The 18,749-nt window shown below is 42.1% G+C and overlaps 1 protein-coding gene across 1 annotated transcript in view; it reads left to right on the forward strand.

Annotated features, from left to right (window-relative positions):
- LOC115172636 (zinc finger protein DPF3) overlaps positions 1-18,290 on the forward strand; it is a 56,422-nt gene extending 38,132 nt beyond the window's left edge. Inside the window, exons 4-10 of the mRNA XM_029730270.1 lie at positions 4,418-4,542; positions 4,875-4,970; positions 8,233-8,296; positions 13,607-13,732; positions 14,189-14,311; positions 14,422-15,238; positions 15,485-18,290. Of these exons, the coding sequence (XP_029586130.1) occupies positions 4,418-4,542; positions 4,875-4,970; positions 8,233-8,296; positions 13,607-13,732; positions 14,189-14,311; positions 14,422-14,585 (698 nt within the window). The 3' untranslated portion in view covers positions 14,586-15,238; positions 15,485-18,290. The remainder of the gene's footprint in view (positions 1-4,417; positions 4,543-4,874; positions 4,971-8,232; positions 8,297-13,606; positions 13,733-14,188; positions 14,312-14,421; positions 15,239-15,484) is intronic.
- Positions 18,291-18,749: the final 459 nt, after the last annotated feature.

Genomic DNA, 18,749 nt, shown 5'->3' on the forward strand with positions numbered 1-18,749 from the left:
CGGCTTGTAACAAAAATAAATAGGCTTTAACGAAACACGGCTTGTAACAAAACTAAATAGGCTTTAACGAAACACGGCTTGTAACAAAAATAAATAGGCTTTAACGAAACACGGCTTGTAACAAAAATAAATAGGCTTTAACGAAACACGGCTTGTAACAAAAATAAATAGGCTTTAACGAAACACGGCTTGTAACAAAAAAATTTAAATTAGCAGTAAACAGTAGCCTACCAAGAAAGTCATTGCTCCAGACCAAGCTCCTGTGCAGCAGCTCTATTTCCTTTTCCAACAGCCAGATCAATCGCCTTCAACTTGAAAGCTGCATCATATGCATTTCTCCGTGTCTTTGCCATGATGAGGGTGACAAAATGACTACCGTAATCAGAATGATGGGAAGTTTGAGCGCGCTCGATTTAATCTAAACAGGCAATTTCGGCAATTTCATTGGTTCGGCAATGAATGTAAGGTAACCTGCCTAAATGACTACCGACCCGTATCACTCACGTCTGTAGCCATGTTCAGCAATTTCATTGGTCTAATGAAAGCTTCATGCCGCCAAAAAACTGAGCACGTCACAGAGTTTTTTTATTTGTAATTTTTAATTTGAAAGCGTGAAAAATCCATATATTAGCCGCGTCATTGTTTAAGCCGCGAGGTTCAAAGCGTGGGAAAAAAGTAGCGGCTTATAGTCCGGAAATTACGGTAGATGTTTATGTCATTGTCACTCAAAAATAATTCAAATTTAGTTGCTAGTAGAATAACGACAATGTTACAATGCAAATGTCATGGTTAAAATAGTTTTTATGTCGTTTTAGAACTAAACCTCCCATGCACTGCACTGCACTGCTTTGTAACTCCTTTTGCTCAAAGATATTTATAACTAACCCAAGATAGTTAATCTGTATCGTTTACAGTTGGAGCAAATGAAGCATAGTGGGCAGAATAAGCAAGGAGGTGGGCAAAGCCAAGCACGAGCTAGTGAGATCCTATTGCCGCGTTGTAGAATGTATTTGCATATTTCCGTTAGGAAACACCGCCTCTGTGAAGTGCACATGTGGACAAATTCAATTCAACCTTGCACTCCTACACAACAAAATGTTTTAAAACTTTTGCAAAGCATCAAGTCTCTAAAGTTTAGTGCACTGTGTTCCTAACAGATTCTAGCTTTGAGAACTGAAGCATTTATTAAGATCAGATGTTTCATGAATGAGAAAATTTGCGGAATGTCGGCCCAGTTTAACCTAGTTCCACCCTCTCCTACTACACCCGCTACTGGACTTCATCTCACTACCATATTTGGTGGTGAGAAAACGTTCTAAACCAATGCTTCTGTATTCAGCAGCCCTTGTGATGTGTCTGGGTTCAAATCAAATTGTTTTTGTCACATGTGCTGAATACAACAGGTGTAGACCTTACAGTGAAATGTTTACAATCCCTTAACCAACAATGCAGTTTTAAGAAAATACCTATAAAAAAATGTAAGAGATAAGAATAACAAATGATTAAAGAGCAGCAGTAAATAACAATAGCGGGGCTATATACAGGGGTACCGGTACAGAGTCAATTTGTGGGGGCACTGGTGTCGAGATAATTGAGGTAATATGTACATGTAGGTAGAGTTATTAAAGTGACTATGCATAGATAATAACAGAGACTAGCAGCAGCGTTCCAGAGTGCGGGGAGGCAATGCAAATAGTCTGGGTAATTAGCTGTTCAGGAGTCTTATGCCTTGGGGGTAGAAGCTATTTAAGAGCCTCTTGGACCTAGACTTGCTCGTTTTCGGTAGCGGAGAGAACAGTCTATGACTAGCGTGACTGGAGTCTTTGACAATTTTTAGGGCCTTCCTCTGACACCGCCTGGTATGGAGGTCCAGGATGGCTGGAAGCTTGGCCCCGGTGATGTACTGGGACGTACGCACTACCCTCTGTAGTGCCTTGCGGTTGGAGGCCGAGCAGTTGCCATACCAGGCAGTGATGCAACCCGTCAGGATTAGATTAGATTCAACTTTATTGTCATTGAACAAGTACAAGTACAGTACAATGAAATGCAGTTAGCATCAGCCCAGAAGTGCAAATAAAAGAGTACAAATAAAAGAGTACAAATATAAAGAATATAAATATGCAATGAAGGCAAATGGCAAGTCTAAATGTGCAATGAAGGCAAATTGAAAGTGCAAGGAGGCATGCTACTGAAATGCAGGGATAGCAACAATGAGGTTACCGAGGTAGACATGTACAACTGAATATTAAGGATGCTCTCGATGGTGCAGCTGTAAAACCTTTTAAGGATCTGAGGACCCATACCAAATCTTTTCAGTCTCCTGAAGGGGAAAAGGTTTTGTCGTGCTCTCTTCACGACTGCCTTGGTGTGCTTGGACCATGTTAGTTTGTTGGTGATGTGGACGCCAAGGAACTTGAAGCTCTCAACCTGCTCCACTACTGCCCCGTCGATGAGAATGGGGGAGTGCTCGGTCCTCCTTTTCCTGTAGTCCACAATCATCTCCTTTGTCTTGATCACGTTGAGGGAGAGGTTGTTGTCTTTGCACCACAAGGCCAGGTTTCTGACCTCCTTCCTATAGTCTGTCTCGTCGTTGTCGGTGATCAGGCCTACCACTGTTGTGTCATCAGCAAACTTAATGATGGTGTTGGAGTCGTGCCTGGCCGTGCAGTCATGAATGAACAGGGAGTACAGGAGGGGACTGAGCACGCACCCCTGAGGGGCTCCCGCGTTGAGGATCATCGTGGCGGATGTGTTGTTACCTACCCTTACCACCTGGGGGCGGCTCGTCGGGAAGTCCAGGATCCAGTTGCAGAGGGAGGTGTTTAGTCCCAGGGTCCTTAGCTAAGTGATGAGTTTTGGGGGCACTATGGTGTTGAACGCTGAGCTGTAGTCAATGAATAGCATTCTCACATAGGTGTTCCTTTTGTCCTGGTGTGAAAGGCACAGTGTGCTGTGCAATAGAGATTGCATCATCTGTGGATCCGTTGGTGTGGTATGCAAACTGGAGTGTGTCTAGGGTTTCTGGGATAATGGTGTTGATGTGAGCCATAACCAGCCTTTCAAAGCATTTCATGGCTACAGACGTGAGTGCTACGGGTCGGTAGTCATTTAGGCAGGTTACCTTAGTGTTCTTGGGCACAGGGACTATGGTGGTCTGCTTGAAACATGTTGGTATTACAGACTCAGACAGGGAGAGGTTGAAAATGTCACACTTGCCAGTTGGTCAGCCCCTTCTGCCTGTGTTTTGCGTAGTTGTTTTGGTGGGATGGCCCTCATCTGCTCTGTAATCAAAATAATCCCATAGTTCACTTCTGCAGACAGTTTTGTCAACAAGTTGTTTGTCAACAAGTTGTGAGCGTGGAGGTAGGATGTTTTTGCATGAAGAAGCCATGCTGTCTCTCTCCTCTTGCTTGTTTCTCAAAGTGGCTCAAGCTGTGTCGACTGCATACACAAGCACAAGTATCCTGGCTAGCTACTGCCCCCTTGAGAAGAATCAGACAAATTACTAGACACTCGATCCTCTTAATCCATATATGATGTGAGACACATTTGACAGAAGTACGGAAGTAACAAAAATTATAGTACCGAAACGTTTTTCATGTTCTAGTATCAAAGTATTTCCAACGTTTCGATATACCGTTCAACATTATCTCCACCTCTTCCTACTCAGATCCTTACCTCTTACCAACTGCTGCATGTTAGCATTCCGCTCAGGGATTGAGACTGCTAGGTGATTTTACTTGGGGAGATGAGTGTCTGTGAAGGTATGATAGCTTGAGGCTTTGAAGCCTGTCCTCTTTTCTAAAATCGTAAGGCTGAATGAAATACCCATCAGTGAAGAGAAAGTCTTGAATATGATGTCCATGATAGACTGACTACCAACCAATATTAGTCTTTTATCTCATCCACACTCTTTGTTTTGACCTCTATCTCAACAGAAAAGCTCTGGAACTTTTCACATTAAAGGGACAGTTCACCCAAATCACAAATGTACCTACGTTTATGGACATTTCCTAGTTTGACTAGGAGAATCAGCGACCCAGGGTTAAGGTTTGGTTAGTTATGTTTAGTTAAACAATGGCAGGTCGTCCCTGGTAGCGTGCTTTAAATAGCAATCCCAGATTAGGCTAGCTTTGTAACAAGGCATTACACATTGGATTAATATATCCTTCATTTGCTGAATAGAAACATAAGTTGTACAGAAAGTATCACACATCCCTAATGAAGGGATTTGGTATTTATAGTGATGCTTTGTTAAAGCGAGCCATTTGTATCTTCCTGAGAAAGACTGACTAGATGTGGTGATACCTGTCAGTGTCTTTAGAGTTACTGGTATACATGTCTACTTTAACTGATGTGAGGGGCGGCTCCCGGGTTTGTTTGATTTATTTGTGTGTGTTTGTTGCTCTGTATCCAGATGGAGGACTCACAGGCAAGGATACGCTTCCCACACAGGACACCACACTGGAGGCTCTTCTCAGAGGGGAGGGCCGACACCAGAGGAACAACTCTAAGGATGAGGAGAGTCTCCTAGAAATCCAGGTGGGTCCTAATGAAGTTTTATCCCAATGACTTAAAGGGAAAGGGAGTAGTCTGATCTAGGATCAGCTTACCTAACCTCTGCCATGACTATAACCAGTCTGAGCCTGATACCAGAACTGCCTGGAAAGGTATAAAAGGGCACACTGTCATAATGCGCTTTAAATATGCAAATAGCTAGTATCAGAGGTTTATGGCCTTATAGTTTATTACAACCATCTTTTTTGAACATGTTTTATTACCTAATTTAGTTGTTCCTCAGACTGAGAGTCAGGCAGTGTCTTTGACCTCCAGACAAGAGATTGATCCCTCTATTCCCTTTTTTCCCACCACAGAGGGTGTTGGAGGCTGACGCAGCTGAAGGTGCATACCATGACGATGAGGACTATGAAGTGGACCCCCCAAAAAAAAGACACAGAGGAAAAGGCAGAGTAAGTGATCCACAGAGACACACTGTACTGTAGTAAACTGCTGCTAATGTACATGACTGCCCTAGTTCATAACTCATTCAATAGAAATCCCATTAGCTACATTAGCTAGCTAAGATCATGCATATAACCATCTAACGGTGGTGTTGCGCCAAACTGCGCATGTGCATGCCATCAAATCAAAGGCACTCTTTCGATATAACGTTTTGGAATAATAACATGTTCAGCTACTTAAGACATTGGCTTGAAACTAGGTTGTGTGCCTTTTAGAAGTAGAGAAAAATATGAACTAAGGACGAATTTTTACTCATTGTCTGCCAAGTCTGCTTCGCAAGCGTTCTCGGAAGTCTCATGATGTTGGGCCTCTGGGTTTAGAAACTCTGTGGTACTATATTTGCATCATTATCTGTGCTGCGAGCACTTCCTGTTGTCTGAATACTACTCAGTGCTAGAGACTGATCTGAATCAATTCATTATAATATTTGTTAATATTGGTACCGGAGTTTAAGGGCTCTTATATTTTTATACTGACAGAATTACATTATACACTGAGTATCCTAAACATTAGGAACACCTTCCTAATATTGAGTTGCAACCCCCTCCCCTTTTGCCCTCAGAACAGTCTCAATTCGTTGGGGCATGGACTACAAGGTGTCAAGTGTTCCACAGGGATGCTCCCCCATGTTGACTCCAATGCGTCCCAAAGTTGTGTCAAGTTGGCTGGATGTCCTTTGGGTGGTGGACCATTCTTGATACACACGGGAAACTGTTGAGCGTGAAAAACCCAGCAGCGTTGCGGTTCTTGACACATACCGGTGCGCCTGGCACCTACTACCATACCCCGTTCAAAGGCACTTAAATATTTTGTCTTGCCCATTCACTCTCTGAATCGGCACACATACACAATCCATGTCTCAATTGTCTCAAGGCTTAAATCCTTCTTTAACCTGTCTCCTCCCCTTCATCTACACTAATTGAAGTGGATTTAACAAGTGACATCAATAAGGGATCATAGCCTTCACCTGGATGTACCTGGTCAGTCTGTCATGGAAAGAGCAGGTGTTCTTAATGTTTTGTACACTCAGTGTAGATTAGTATGTTTTTCAACACAACCCAGTCATAAGCTTCAGAAACAACCTGTCCTAAGAAACATTTCCTCCATACAGACTGTTACTATGACGTTGATGACAAAGGAAACAGACAACCTATAGCTACAAACTACCATCTCACCTAAGATATTTTCCTGCCAGCCAGTTGAATGCACCTGTACAAATTAGCTTATCTTTGGTTGGCTGCTTTCTTTGCCAGTGAATTACATTTTGTATCGGATTTATTTGTAAAAATGTAAATTCTTATACAAAACACCTTCCCTTTCTACTCTGTGTATCTTTCCAACAAAATGCTATTTTAATGAATCACCGTTTCATCTAATGCATTAAAAATCTATTGTACCACATAGTTGTTGGCTGTCAGGAAAGATTTTTGCTACATTGATGCACTCTATTGAGTGTGCTATATTTACCTTTCTACGGTGGTCTTTTTCAGTTGGGCATTTAGTTTAGTATGATATGGCCTTGTACTGTAGGTTTCTACACTGCTCAAAAAAATAAAGGGAACACTAAAATAACACATCCTAGATCTGAATGAATGAAATAATCTTATTAAATACTTTGTTCTTTACATAGTTGAATGTGCTGACAACAAAATCACACAAAAATAATCAATGGAAATCGAATTTATCAACCCATGGAGGTCTGGATTTGGAGTCACACTCAAAATTAAAGTGGAAAACCACACTACAGGCTGATCCAACTTTGATGTAATGTCCTTAAAACAAGTCAAAATGAGGCTCAGTAGTGTGTGTGGCCTCCACATGCCTGTATGACCTCCCTACAACGCCTGGGCATGCTCCTGATGAGGTGGCGGATGGTCTCCTGAGGGATATCCTCCCAGACCTGCCAACTCCTGGACAGTCTGTGGTGCAACGTGGCGTTGGTGGATGGAGCGAGACATGATGTCCCAGATGTGCTCAATTGGATTCAGGTCTGGGGAACGGGCGGGCCAGTCCATAGCATCAATGCCTTCCTCTTGCAGGAACTGCTGACACACTCCAGCCACATGAGGTCTAGCATTGTCTTGCATTAGGAGGAACCCAGGGCCAACCGCACCAGCATATGGTCTCACAAGGGGTCTGAGGATCTCATCTCGGTACCCAATGGCAGTCAGGCTACCTCTGGCGAGCACATGGAGGGCTGTGCGGCCCCCCAAAGAAATGCCACCCCACACCATGACTGACCCATCGCCAAACCGGTCATGCTGGAGGATGTTGCAGGCAGCAGAACGTTCTCCACGGCGTCTCCAGACTCTGTCACGTCTGTCACATGTGCTCAGTGTGAACCTGCTTTCATCTGTGAAGAGCACAGGGCGCCAGTGGCGAATTTGCCAATCTTGGTGTTCTCTGGCAAATGCCAAATGTCCTGCACGGTGTTGAGCTGTAAGTACAACCCCCACCTGTGGACGTCGGGCCCTCATACCACCCTCATGGAGTCTGTTTCTGACCGTTTGAGCAGACACATGCACATTTGTGGCCTGCTGGAGGTCATTTTGCAGGGCTCTGGCAGTGCTCCTCCTGCTCCTCCTTGCACAAAGGCGGAGGTAGCGGTCCTGCTGCTGGGTTGTTGCCCTCCTACGGCCTCCGCCACGTCTCCTGATGTACTGACCTGTCTCCTGGTAGTGCCTCCATGCTCTGGACACTACGCTGACAAACACAGCAAACCTTCTTGCCACAGCTCGCATTGATGTGCCATCCTGAATGAGCTGCACTACCTGAGCCACTTGTGTGGATTGTAGACTCTGTCTCATGCTATCACTAGAGTGAAAGCACCGCCAGCATTCAAAAGTGACCAAAACATCAGCCAGGAAGCATAGGAACTGAGAAGTGGTCTGTGGTTACCACCTGTAGAACCACTCCTTTATTGGGGGTGTCTTGCTAATTGCCTATAATTTCCACCTGTTGTCTATTGCATTTGCACAACAGCATGTGAAATTTATTGTCAATCAGTGTTGCTTCCTAAGTGGACAGTTTGATTTCACAGAAGTGTGATTGACTTGGAGTTACATTGTGTTGTTTAAGTGTTCCCTTTATTTTTTTGAGCAGTATATTTCATTTGCAACTTCCTTTGGATCACTGAATAACTGGGGCCTCTGCAGGACTAGCGCTGTCGTGTCATTGGTCACCATGGTGATGGTGGTTTTGTCCCCACAGGGTCGGGGTTCAGGCCGCAGGAGGACAGAGATGGATGACCAGGACAAGCCATACGGCTGTGACAGTAAGTAGAAAAGTCAAGAAATAATCGACCTTCCTCACATATCGGATCAATTATTATATCATCCAGTTATGAGACATTTGATCTCCACTTCAAGTGGTTGGTTTTGTTAAGGACCTTCTAAAGAGAGATTATGTACTACCATGCCTCAATAAGCTAGTTATTCAAATGTTATATTGATTTCTCTGGTCTGTTCTGGATGTCGTTCTACAAAGGGGTTAGGTGCTGTCAATTGAAATCCCATGTTCAATAACATTGGGAAATGGCAGCACTCCAAAATGTAAAAATAAATAAATAAAAACCCACCTCAAACACCTAATTTCAACGCTTTTCGGTAGTTATGCCTTCATCAGAGCATCAAGAGATGTGCCATCGTTTTTTTTATGCAAGTGCCTCTGGGATAATTACAATTGCCCACACCTGTGTGAGGGTGGTGCGTAGTGGTATTCAAAACATTAGTCAGCAAACACAGGAATGCTGGCGCATGTTGACACCAATGCTTCCCAGAGTTGTCAACGTTGACTGGATGTCCTTTGGGGGGGTGGACCATTTTTGTCTTGCCCATTCACCCTCTGAATGGCACACATACCCAGTCCATGTCTCAATTGTGTCAAGGCTTAAAAATCCTTCTTTAACCTGTCTCCTCCCCTTCATCTACACTGATTGAAGTGGATTTAACAGGTAACATCAATAAGGGATCATAGCTTTCACCTGGATTCACCTGGTCAGTCTGTCATGGAAAGAGCTTGTGTCCTTAATGCTTTGTACACTCAGTGTATATACAAATACATATACACAGATCAGCAGAATAAACTCAACAAATAGCATTTGGGGATTAAGTGCTGTGATTCCCTATGGACAGCATGTCAACAAGCCAACAAGCTAGCCCACAGGCGTTAATTCAAACCCTAACATATCAACATGATGTACATAATGGTCATTGAAATCCCCCTTGGAGAACTCAGAGGCATGTGTTTCCACATGAATGAGAAGCACAGAGAGGAGACAAGTGTTGTTAATGTACCGTCTCAAGTAGTCCAGTAGGCATACAGTTTACATGTGGAAAACCTAGGCAGGGGTATTGGATTTCTTTAGTTGTGGTGACTCTTACTGAGTGACACATACCATTTTCTTTCCTTTCTTTTTCTGCTTTGCTTTGTGTTTCTCTGTTTCAGACAGATGCAAACAAAAGCAGAAGTCAAAAACTGCAACCTCCGGTATCTGAACTTGTTGGCTTTTTACTTTTGAAGTAAAAAGCCAACATTTTGAAGTTGTTTGATGTAGTTAAAGACCATAGTTGATTAGTATTCCTAGTGATCTTATTGGTGTAACTTGTGTACTGCACATCTGTTCTCTTAACAGTGAGTCCTTCCCTGTGGCTCAGTTGGTAGAGCATGGTGTTTGCAACGCCAGCACAGTGTGTGCAACGCCAGGGTTGTGGGTTCGATTCCCACGGGGGGCCAGTATAACAAATATATATATTTTTTTTAAATGCATGAAATGAAAATGAAATGTATGTATTCACTACTGTAAGTTGCTCTGGATAAGAGCGTCTGCTAAATGACTAAAATGTAAATGTTGTATGTGTGACTCTTGCCACACATTTCTCCTTCACTGTCCTTATGTTTCCACATCAGGGTTATGCTTTCTCCTGAGAGTGTTCCGTATTACTGAGTAGTGAACCATTTCCCTGTATTTTCATTCCATTCTCCAACAGATAAGCTAAGCTCCAACATTTGGATCCTATCAGTCTATTTACAGAACTCAACTTGATGAATTTCTCATGGCATGGTTTCTTGGTATACAGATACGACCTTATTTGACAACCTTATTGGGCACACTTGAAGATGCAATAAAGCCATGTTGCAACAATAATGACATGAATGCTTAAAGGTTGAAAACTACCTGACACTGTGTCGGTGGGTATTTGACCTACTGTTGAAATGAATCTTAATGTTTTCAGTGCAGTGACGAAAACATTGTGACGTTTTTTTTGAATTTTCACAAAATCCCCAATGTGTCTAGAACTGAAGATGAGTGATACATACAGTTGAAGTCGGAAGTTTACATACACTTAGGTTGTAGTCATTAAAACTCGTTTTTCAACCACTTCACACATTTCTTGTTAACAAACTATAGTTTTGGCAAGTTGGTTAGGACATCTACTTTATGCATGACACAAGTCATTTTTCCAACAATTGTTTACAGACAGATTATTTCACTTATAATTCATTGTGTCACAAATCCAGTGGGTCAAAAGTTTACATACACTAAGACTATGCCTTTAAACAGCTTGGAAATTTCCAGAAAATGATGTCATGGCTTTAGAAGCTTCTGATAGGCTAATTGACATAATTTGAGTCAATTGGAGGTGTACCTGTGGATGTATTTCAAAGCCTACCTTCAAACTCAGTGCCTCTTTGCTTGACATCATGGGAAAATCAAAAGAAATCAGCCATGACCTCAGAAAAATAATTGTAGACCTCCACAAGTCTGGTTCATCCTTGGGAGAAATGTCTAAATGCCTGAAGGTACCACGTTCATCTGTACAAGCAATAGTACGCAAGTATAAACACCATGGGACCACGCAGCTGTCATACCTCTCAGGAAGGAGACTCGTTTTGTCTCCTAGAGATGAATGTACTTTGGTGCAAAAAGTGCATATCAATCCCAGAACAACAGCAAATGACCTTGTGAAGATGCTGGAGGAAACAGGTCCAAAAGTATCTATATCCACAGTCCTATGTCTTCACTGTGGCTCAGTTGGTAGAGCATGGTGTGTGCAACGCCAGGGGTGTGGGTTCGATTCCCACGGGGGGCAAGTACCAAAAAAAAAAAAATGCATGAAATGTATGCATTCACTACTGTAAGTTGCTCTGGATAAGAGTGTCTGCTAAATGACTAAAATGTAAAATGTCTATATCAACATAACCTGAAAGGCTGCTCAGCAAGGAAGAAGCCACTGCTCAAATACCGATTGCACATGGGGACAAAGATTGTACTTTTGGAGAAATGTCCTATGGTCTGATGAAACAAAAATAGAACTGTTTGGCCATAATGACCATTGTTATGTTTGGAGGAAAAAGGGGGAGGCTTGCAAGCCAAAGAACACCATCCCAACTGTGAAGCACGGAGGTGGCAGCATCATATTGTAGGGGTGCTTTTCTGCAGGAGGGACTGGTGCACTTCACAAAATATATGGCATCATGAGGCAGGAAAAGTATGTGGATATATTGAAGAAATATCTAAAGACATCAGTCAGGAAGTTTAAGCTTGGTCGCAAATGGGTCTTCCAAATGGACAATGACCCCAAGCATACTTCCAAAGTTGTGGCAAAATGGCTTAAGGACAACAAAGTCAAGGTATTGGAGTGGCCATCACAAAGCCCTGACCTCAATCCTATGGAAAATGTGTGGGCAGAACTGAAAAGGTGTGTGCGAGGAAAGAGGCCTACAAACCTGACTCAGTTACAGCAGCTCTGTCAGGAGGAATGGGCCAGAATTCACCCAACTTATTGTGGGAAGCTTGTGGAAGGCTACACGAAATGTTTGACCCAAGTTAAACAATTTAAAGTCAATGCTACTGTTGTGTCTTTGGCATCATTAAAACAGAAGACATGTTTATCAAATAACTCTCTGTAATTATTATTACGCGATTTAACTGATTAATTGTGTAACTGTAATTAACTAGAAGGTCGGGGCACCAAGGAAAATATTCAGATTACAACGTTATAATTTTCCTAATATAACTTTCAGATATTATAATATCTCATCAATTAGTCTCCTTTAATGATGTTAGTTTACCTCACGTCAATCTCATTCCAAACGTCGTAAATTGTTGGTTATCTGCACGGACCCATTCTTCACTATGAGTCATCCATACATCAATTGTCTTAAAATCATTTATTTACTAATCTAAGTAATTCACAGAAATGCATAACAAACAGATATGGTTACAAGGAAATGATAGGAGAATGTGCCCTAGTGGGCTAAACCGGCATGGCGGCTTATTACACAAAGAAAGGGGGTTGGGCTTGAATGAAAGAGCGGGAAGACTGAGGAACAGAGAAAGCAGCTATGCCATTTTAAATACAGTATCGTATGCATTCTAAATTACCGCCCATTTGGAAAAGGAAAATGCAATAAATATTTACTCTGAGCTGCGCTTCGGTAGGTTGGTCGTAGATGCTGGCCGTGTTGGCCAACAGAGGTCTTCCTGTCCTCGGAAGAATGTCACTGGTGGTAAATTGGATACGTTGTAGTATCTTTGTTGTGTGTTAGACTGGATACGTCGTCCGTCCTTTCCTAGCCCACGTCTACAGCGGCCGCTGCTAACTCAACGGCTTGGAAGTATCACTTCTGTAGTGAATGAGAGTTCAAAGTTCATACCATTCACAACCAAAGCTCACGCTGAGGTTGGCTTAGTTCTGTACTTGACATGTGAGTCCTTTTAACGCAGAGGCTGCAGACCTCACGTACCCAGAACAGACTGGTTACATTTTGTCACTGACTTATATAGTGGCGAGGGGAGAAGGGTGGGTTTCATCATTTATAACCCCTGTCTCTTCACAGGGGCGGGCCACTGATTGGTCAGGGCTCTTTCCTTATGAAAACCCAATTCTCTAATTTGGAAGTTAAAATTACATTTAATCTCCTAACAAACAGTTTCAATATCAAACATTTAAATTGCACAACAATTCCATGTGAATCTGAACTAGAATGTGTAGACTTTCCCAGGTACAGTTTATGTCGTCCTGTCATCAGTCATAATGTCTCAGATGACAACCGAACTGACATCCATACTCATTAAGTACCTGGTATATTTCCAACTGGTTCTTTTACCGAAATATGGTTCCTTTCCCCCTACTTGTTTGATGTTCCCAGACTCTATATTTAACAAAGGCTATTCAAAAGTCCTTCAGTAGGGTCAGAGAGAGAGGGGAAGGGAGAAAGGTATTTATGGGGGGGTCATAAACCTTACCCACAGGCCAACGCCATGACACTACCAAATACTAATTGAGTGTATGTAAACTTCTGACCCACTGGGAATGTGAGGAAAGAAATAAAAGCTGAAATAAATAATTCTGTATGCTATTATTCTTACATTTCACATTCTTAAAATAAAGTGGTGATCCTAACTGACCTAAGACAGGGAATTTTTACTCTGATTAAATGTCAGGAATTGTGAAAAACTGAGTTTAGATGTATTTGGCTAAGGTGTATGTAAACTTCCAACTTCAACTGTAAATGCAATTTGTCTCAGACACATTCTCAGGGAAGAAGTGAATGTTTTGTCTCTGTTTTGTGCTCTCAGTCTGTGGGAAGCGCTACAAAAACCGTACAGGGCTGAGTTACCACTACACCCATTCCCACCTGGCAGAGGAGAGGGGGTCCGAGTCCTCCCGGTCACCCTCCACACAACGCTCCGATAGACACAAACGTAAGACACTCATATTCAAGGCCTCTAAAATGTCTCTCTTCTGGTGTCACCATCAGCAACAGAAATGTACAGAGAGCATATGTGGGGGTGTTTTTAAACGTTATTGCTATTTCTAGTACATGGTTTGCATGGTTTTTTTTCTTCTTTGTTGCAGTCAATTAGCTAAAGTAGGGATAGCGGTACCTCTGTAGGTGTAACACTGCACCAGGTTTAGGAACCCTGAGCTTACAGTTCCATCTGCACCTCATGGCTGACTACCTCCACTGGGCTCTCAACATGTGATTTCTGTCTTCAGTGCAAATTCACTAGCTCCATTTTAACTATCGATGTACACTAATCATTTTCAGGTCAGCCCTGTCTAATGAGGTCTTTTGGGAAAAAAAAATCTTCAGAAATTGTTAAAATGTCTGAATGCTTGGTTCAGGGCTCAGTGTTTGATCCAGCCTTCTTTTGCAGGTCAGAAGGGCCCAGGTGGGTCTGCCAGTACCAATAACTACTGTAACTTGTGCCGGTGCACACCAGGCTCCAACAGGGGTAAATCTGGGGAGAGGTTACCCTGCTCAGTCTGCCGGTGCTCCAGTGAGTACCCTGCTCTGCTACACAGCATCCAAACCATGATTATGACTAAGCTGTACTGATTGCTGTACTATAGCTGTTATGCCGTCCTCATCCTGTCATTTTGTTGCCAGCTGGACGCCCAGAAGAGAAGAAGGACAGCAGGCCATTTGCCAGGGCAGAGGAACTATTTGGCACCACCTCAGAGAGCGACACGTCCACGTTTCACGGCTTTGAGGATGATGAGCTTGAAGAGCCCTCGTCAAACGGCAAGGGGACATCCAACCGATACAGATAGAGAAGAACTTACTAGGTTTAAAGACTATTTTTAATATGGATAACCTCTAGCAAAAGTCTGCTGCTTCTTTTTAAATGTTTTTTTGTTGTTGTGGAAAGCACAAGTGATTATTTCAGGAGAGAAATGCAAGAAGTGTTATTTTATTATCTACTGAACCTTGTTTAATAATTTATGAACATGTTTTTTACATTAACTTTGAAAGCAACAAGAAACAGAGTGTTTCTTGACAAGTGACTTGCTCTTCATGTGAAACTGAAGGAAGAATCATTTCTTGGATTTTTTCCCCCCTGGAACAGAAAAGGCAATTATGTTATGAACAAACACTGGAACGTGGATATCATTGTATTGCTCTTTTTGGGATGATTTGCCAGAGAAAATGAAATTCAATAATTTATCTGAAATTAAACAACTTAAATGATAAACTTGAGTTTGGATGCGGTATGAATGTCAACACCAACCCATCCCTCGGCTTGTTGATGTCACTGGAATCAACAGGAAGTTTTTAAAGAGGAGCTTTTAGATGATACCTCCACTGCTTCATTCTCTGGATTATAATAATGTGACAATGAAGGAGTGAAGTGAAGGATTGACGTGTGTGGATGAAGCAGAGGGCTATGAAGACATAACAGAAGCAGGGCATGGCTAGCTGAAAGGTAAGCACCTAGGTCCTATTCACACATTATAGTAGTACAGCGCTTTCTCATTTAAATACAAGGTATATCCTTATTCCATCAGATCATGCTAGAGGGCTTTGCACTTTGAAGAACATTGAATGTAAAAATGCTTATGTTAATCTCGATCACCATCAACAAAGAAAGATACCAAAAAAAATGCTGCTGGTGTTTTTATGCCAGTTATCTTGGAGAGGGGTGAGTCTGACCTATTTCTCTCTGTTGTAGGCGTACCATGGAATGAAGATCCAGAGGGCTGTGAAGCCAGTGAGGGGTGAGGTTCAGGACCCTCAACACTGGGCCTCTACACACCCCTCCACTGGACTCAAAAAACCTATCTGGCTGACAGTCAGACACCATACAGCCATCCAGCCAGCCTGCCAGCGACCACACAACCCCATACTCTCCGACTCAGACATTTTCTCTTTTTGAATTTCCCCCCTGAGAATATGTATTGATTATCCCAGATTGAACGTAGAAAACGAGTGGCTCCACATACAGTGAGTCTCTCCTGCACTGCAATGCACTGTGCTGTACAGTACCTATCCTGTATAAGGAAAGGTCAGGGCTATGGGTTCTGTGCCCACAGGGTGTGTTTGGACCCTGTGTGTTGCTACTCTACGGCTGTGTCCACCATGCCCATGGGATCCAATGTGACACTGAGACGTCATTAACTTCATCACTGTGCCAGCCTGCAACCCAGTTGGGAACCAGCTCTGACAGCCATAGTGACCTGATTGAACCACTCTGACCTCTAACTTCTGACCCCTGCCATAGCGACGGTGCTGAACTCCCTCCGTCACTAATACAACAAAACCTCTGGACTACTTAGACATGCTCTTTTCTCCTCTCTCTTCTCTTGCTCTCTTTAATGTCAAACTAATGTAGAGTTTGCTTTAATCCCGTCCGTCCTCATGTTTCAGAATTGTTCTATATTCCTTTGTTTTAAACAGAATATTGACAGATTGGGTTCTTAGTGTCATTTAAGTGTATCTGCTGAATATTCTGATGTCTTCTGTTTGTTCTGGCTTTGTTGATATTTCTTTCTACAATACCTACTATTACTACTACAGTACTACTACTCAGGCATATGATTTGTACTGCTGTTGATTGTTCTTGTGTCTGCATAATGATGCAGTCAGTATCAGGCCGCTCTCCCCTGCCTGCCTCATGATGTATTCTATTGGTCAAAAGGATAGAAATACCTGATGAGGGTGTTGACAAGGAATCAGAAAGGGCAATAAAATAAAATGGATGCCGCATAGTTTAGTCATCACACTGACACATGTCTATTTAGCCCAGCTTTAACAAACCATTGCAATAACAAAACATTCTGAACTGTGCCCAACTGAGTTCTTGGGCACATTACTCCAATTTCTCTCCTTTGATTCCTCAAACACTTTTGTTCAGAATCACTTTTAGGTAACTGCCAAAATAAAGGAAACAGTTCAGTAAATGAGGGATACAAAGTATATTGAAAGCAGGTGCTTCCACACAGGTGTGGTTCCTGAGTTAATTAAGCAATTAAAACATCCCATCATGCATAGGGTGATGTATAAAAATGCCCAGTTGCCCATTATTTTTTTGCTACCATGGCTAGAAGAAGTGATTTTGAAAGAGGGGCCTCAAAAGAGCATAGCTAGGGGGTTAAAAGTGTTCGGGTGTGCATCCATGCGTGCATGCTTGCACTTTTTAATGGATGGGGATAAGCAATTGAACACTTATTGGAGATTCTGGAGTGGCACCTGAGACAGCGTTTTCCACCACCATCAACAAAACACCAAATTATGGAATTTATCCCTCCAATATAGTTCCAGACACCTGTAGAATCTATGCCAAGGGGCATTTTAGCTGTTCTGGCTGTTAGTGGTGTCCCGACGCCCTATTAAGACACTTTGTGTTGGTGTTTACTTTATTTTGCCAGTTACCTATACATGGCATAATGCGAGGAGAGATATGTACAATTGCAGAAGAGCTGTAAAACAATGTTATGTGACATTTTGATTTGAGTGCTATATTAGGCATAGATACTTTATGAAGTGTAAAGGGTGCTTGGGATATTGAGCCAAAAACGTGTTGATGTATTGTATATCTGTCACACAAATTCATGTGTCCTTCCATGTGGTCATATGAGCAAGTTGTTAGTTGTTACATTAGCTAAAAGAACCTGAAAATGCAAGATAGCATTTAAATAGAAAGGAATGTCTTAAATGTTGGCACATTAGACACTCACTTACAATACACATTCTTAACACTGAATTCCCTCAGGGACACCTTCATCCACAGTTTCTAGGTCTTTTTTATGGATAATTATTTTGGTAATCAGCAACAACCTCCCTATCAATTACATGGTCATCAGTCATTTTGGAATAACAACCTGGTACTGATGTAGGATCTTAATTTGACCTGTATTGTCGCAGCAAAATAATTCTACAGCAACAGGATTTTAATGTTTAGTCCATAATTCTGCCTGATCGGTGGTCAGGCTATTAGCTAGTCAAAATGAGGCTACATGAAGAGTGTCATATTGTTAATATAACTGTGTTAGTGCAGGTTTTCAATGAATTAATGACAAACCTCATCTGCAAATTCTCAGCAGCAAAAGAGTGATCAAATTAAAGTCTTACATCTCTATTAACCCCCCTGGAGTCAGCGGAGAGTGTGTGGTTTATGGTTAACGTTTTCTTTCACTGGTGACTTCCTCTAATAAACGGGTCTAGCATGGTGCACTTCCAAACAACACTCATTAAAGTCAGTGATGTCTGTATAGAAACAAGTGTCATCACCACCAATCATATAATCTTGCATAGCCTGTATACCTCGTCAAAGACGGCAATAACCCAAGAGCTCTCAGCAAGCCTTCCTGAGTTAGCGGAGAGTGCAGGGGTTGGAATGGAGCCAAGAACAGATGAAATGGACTTGACCGGTCATTTTATCTTCAACTGTAAATAACTAAAATCGAGAGAATGACGTCCTTTGTTTGTTAAACTATTTTTATTGTAATGAAAGAAAATAAAGAATGAGACTCCGCCCACTCCGGATGTTTGGGGATGTTTTGCTGTGGTCCTATTTAACACCATTGTTGCTATTGTAGTATTTACGTTACTACCCAGTTATAAGAGTAACTGGTTACCAATATGCTACTAACTGGTTACCAATATGCTACGAACTGGTTACCAATATGCTACTAACTGGTTACCAATATGCTACGAACTGGTTACCAAATGCTACTAACTGGGTACCAAAATGATACTAACTGGTTACCAAAATGATACTAACTGGTTACCAAAATGATACTAACTGGGTACCAAAATGCTACTAACTGGTTACCAAAATGCTACTAACTGGTTACCAATATGCTACGAACTGGTTACCAAAATGCTACTAACTGGGTACCAAAATGCTACTAACTGGTTACCAAAATGATACTAACTGGTTACCAAAATGATACTAACTGGGTACCAAAATGATACTAACTGGTTACCAAAATGCT

This window comes from Salmo trutta, chromosome 33 (assembly GCF_901001165.1).
Source record: "Salmo trutta chromosome 33, fSalTru1.1, whole genome shotgun sequence".
NCBI lineage: Eukaryota > Metazoa > Chordata > Actinopteri > Salmoniformes > Salmonidae > Salmo > Salmo trutta.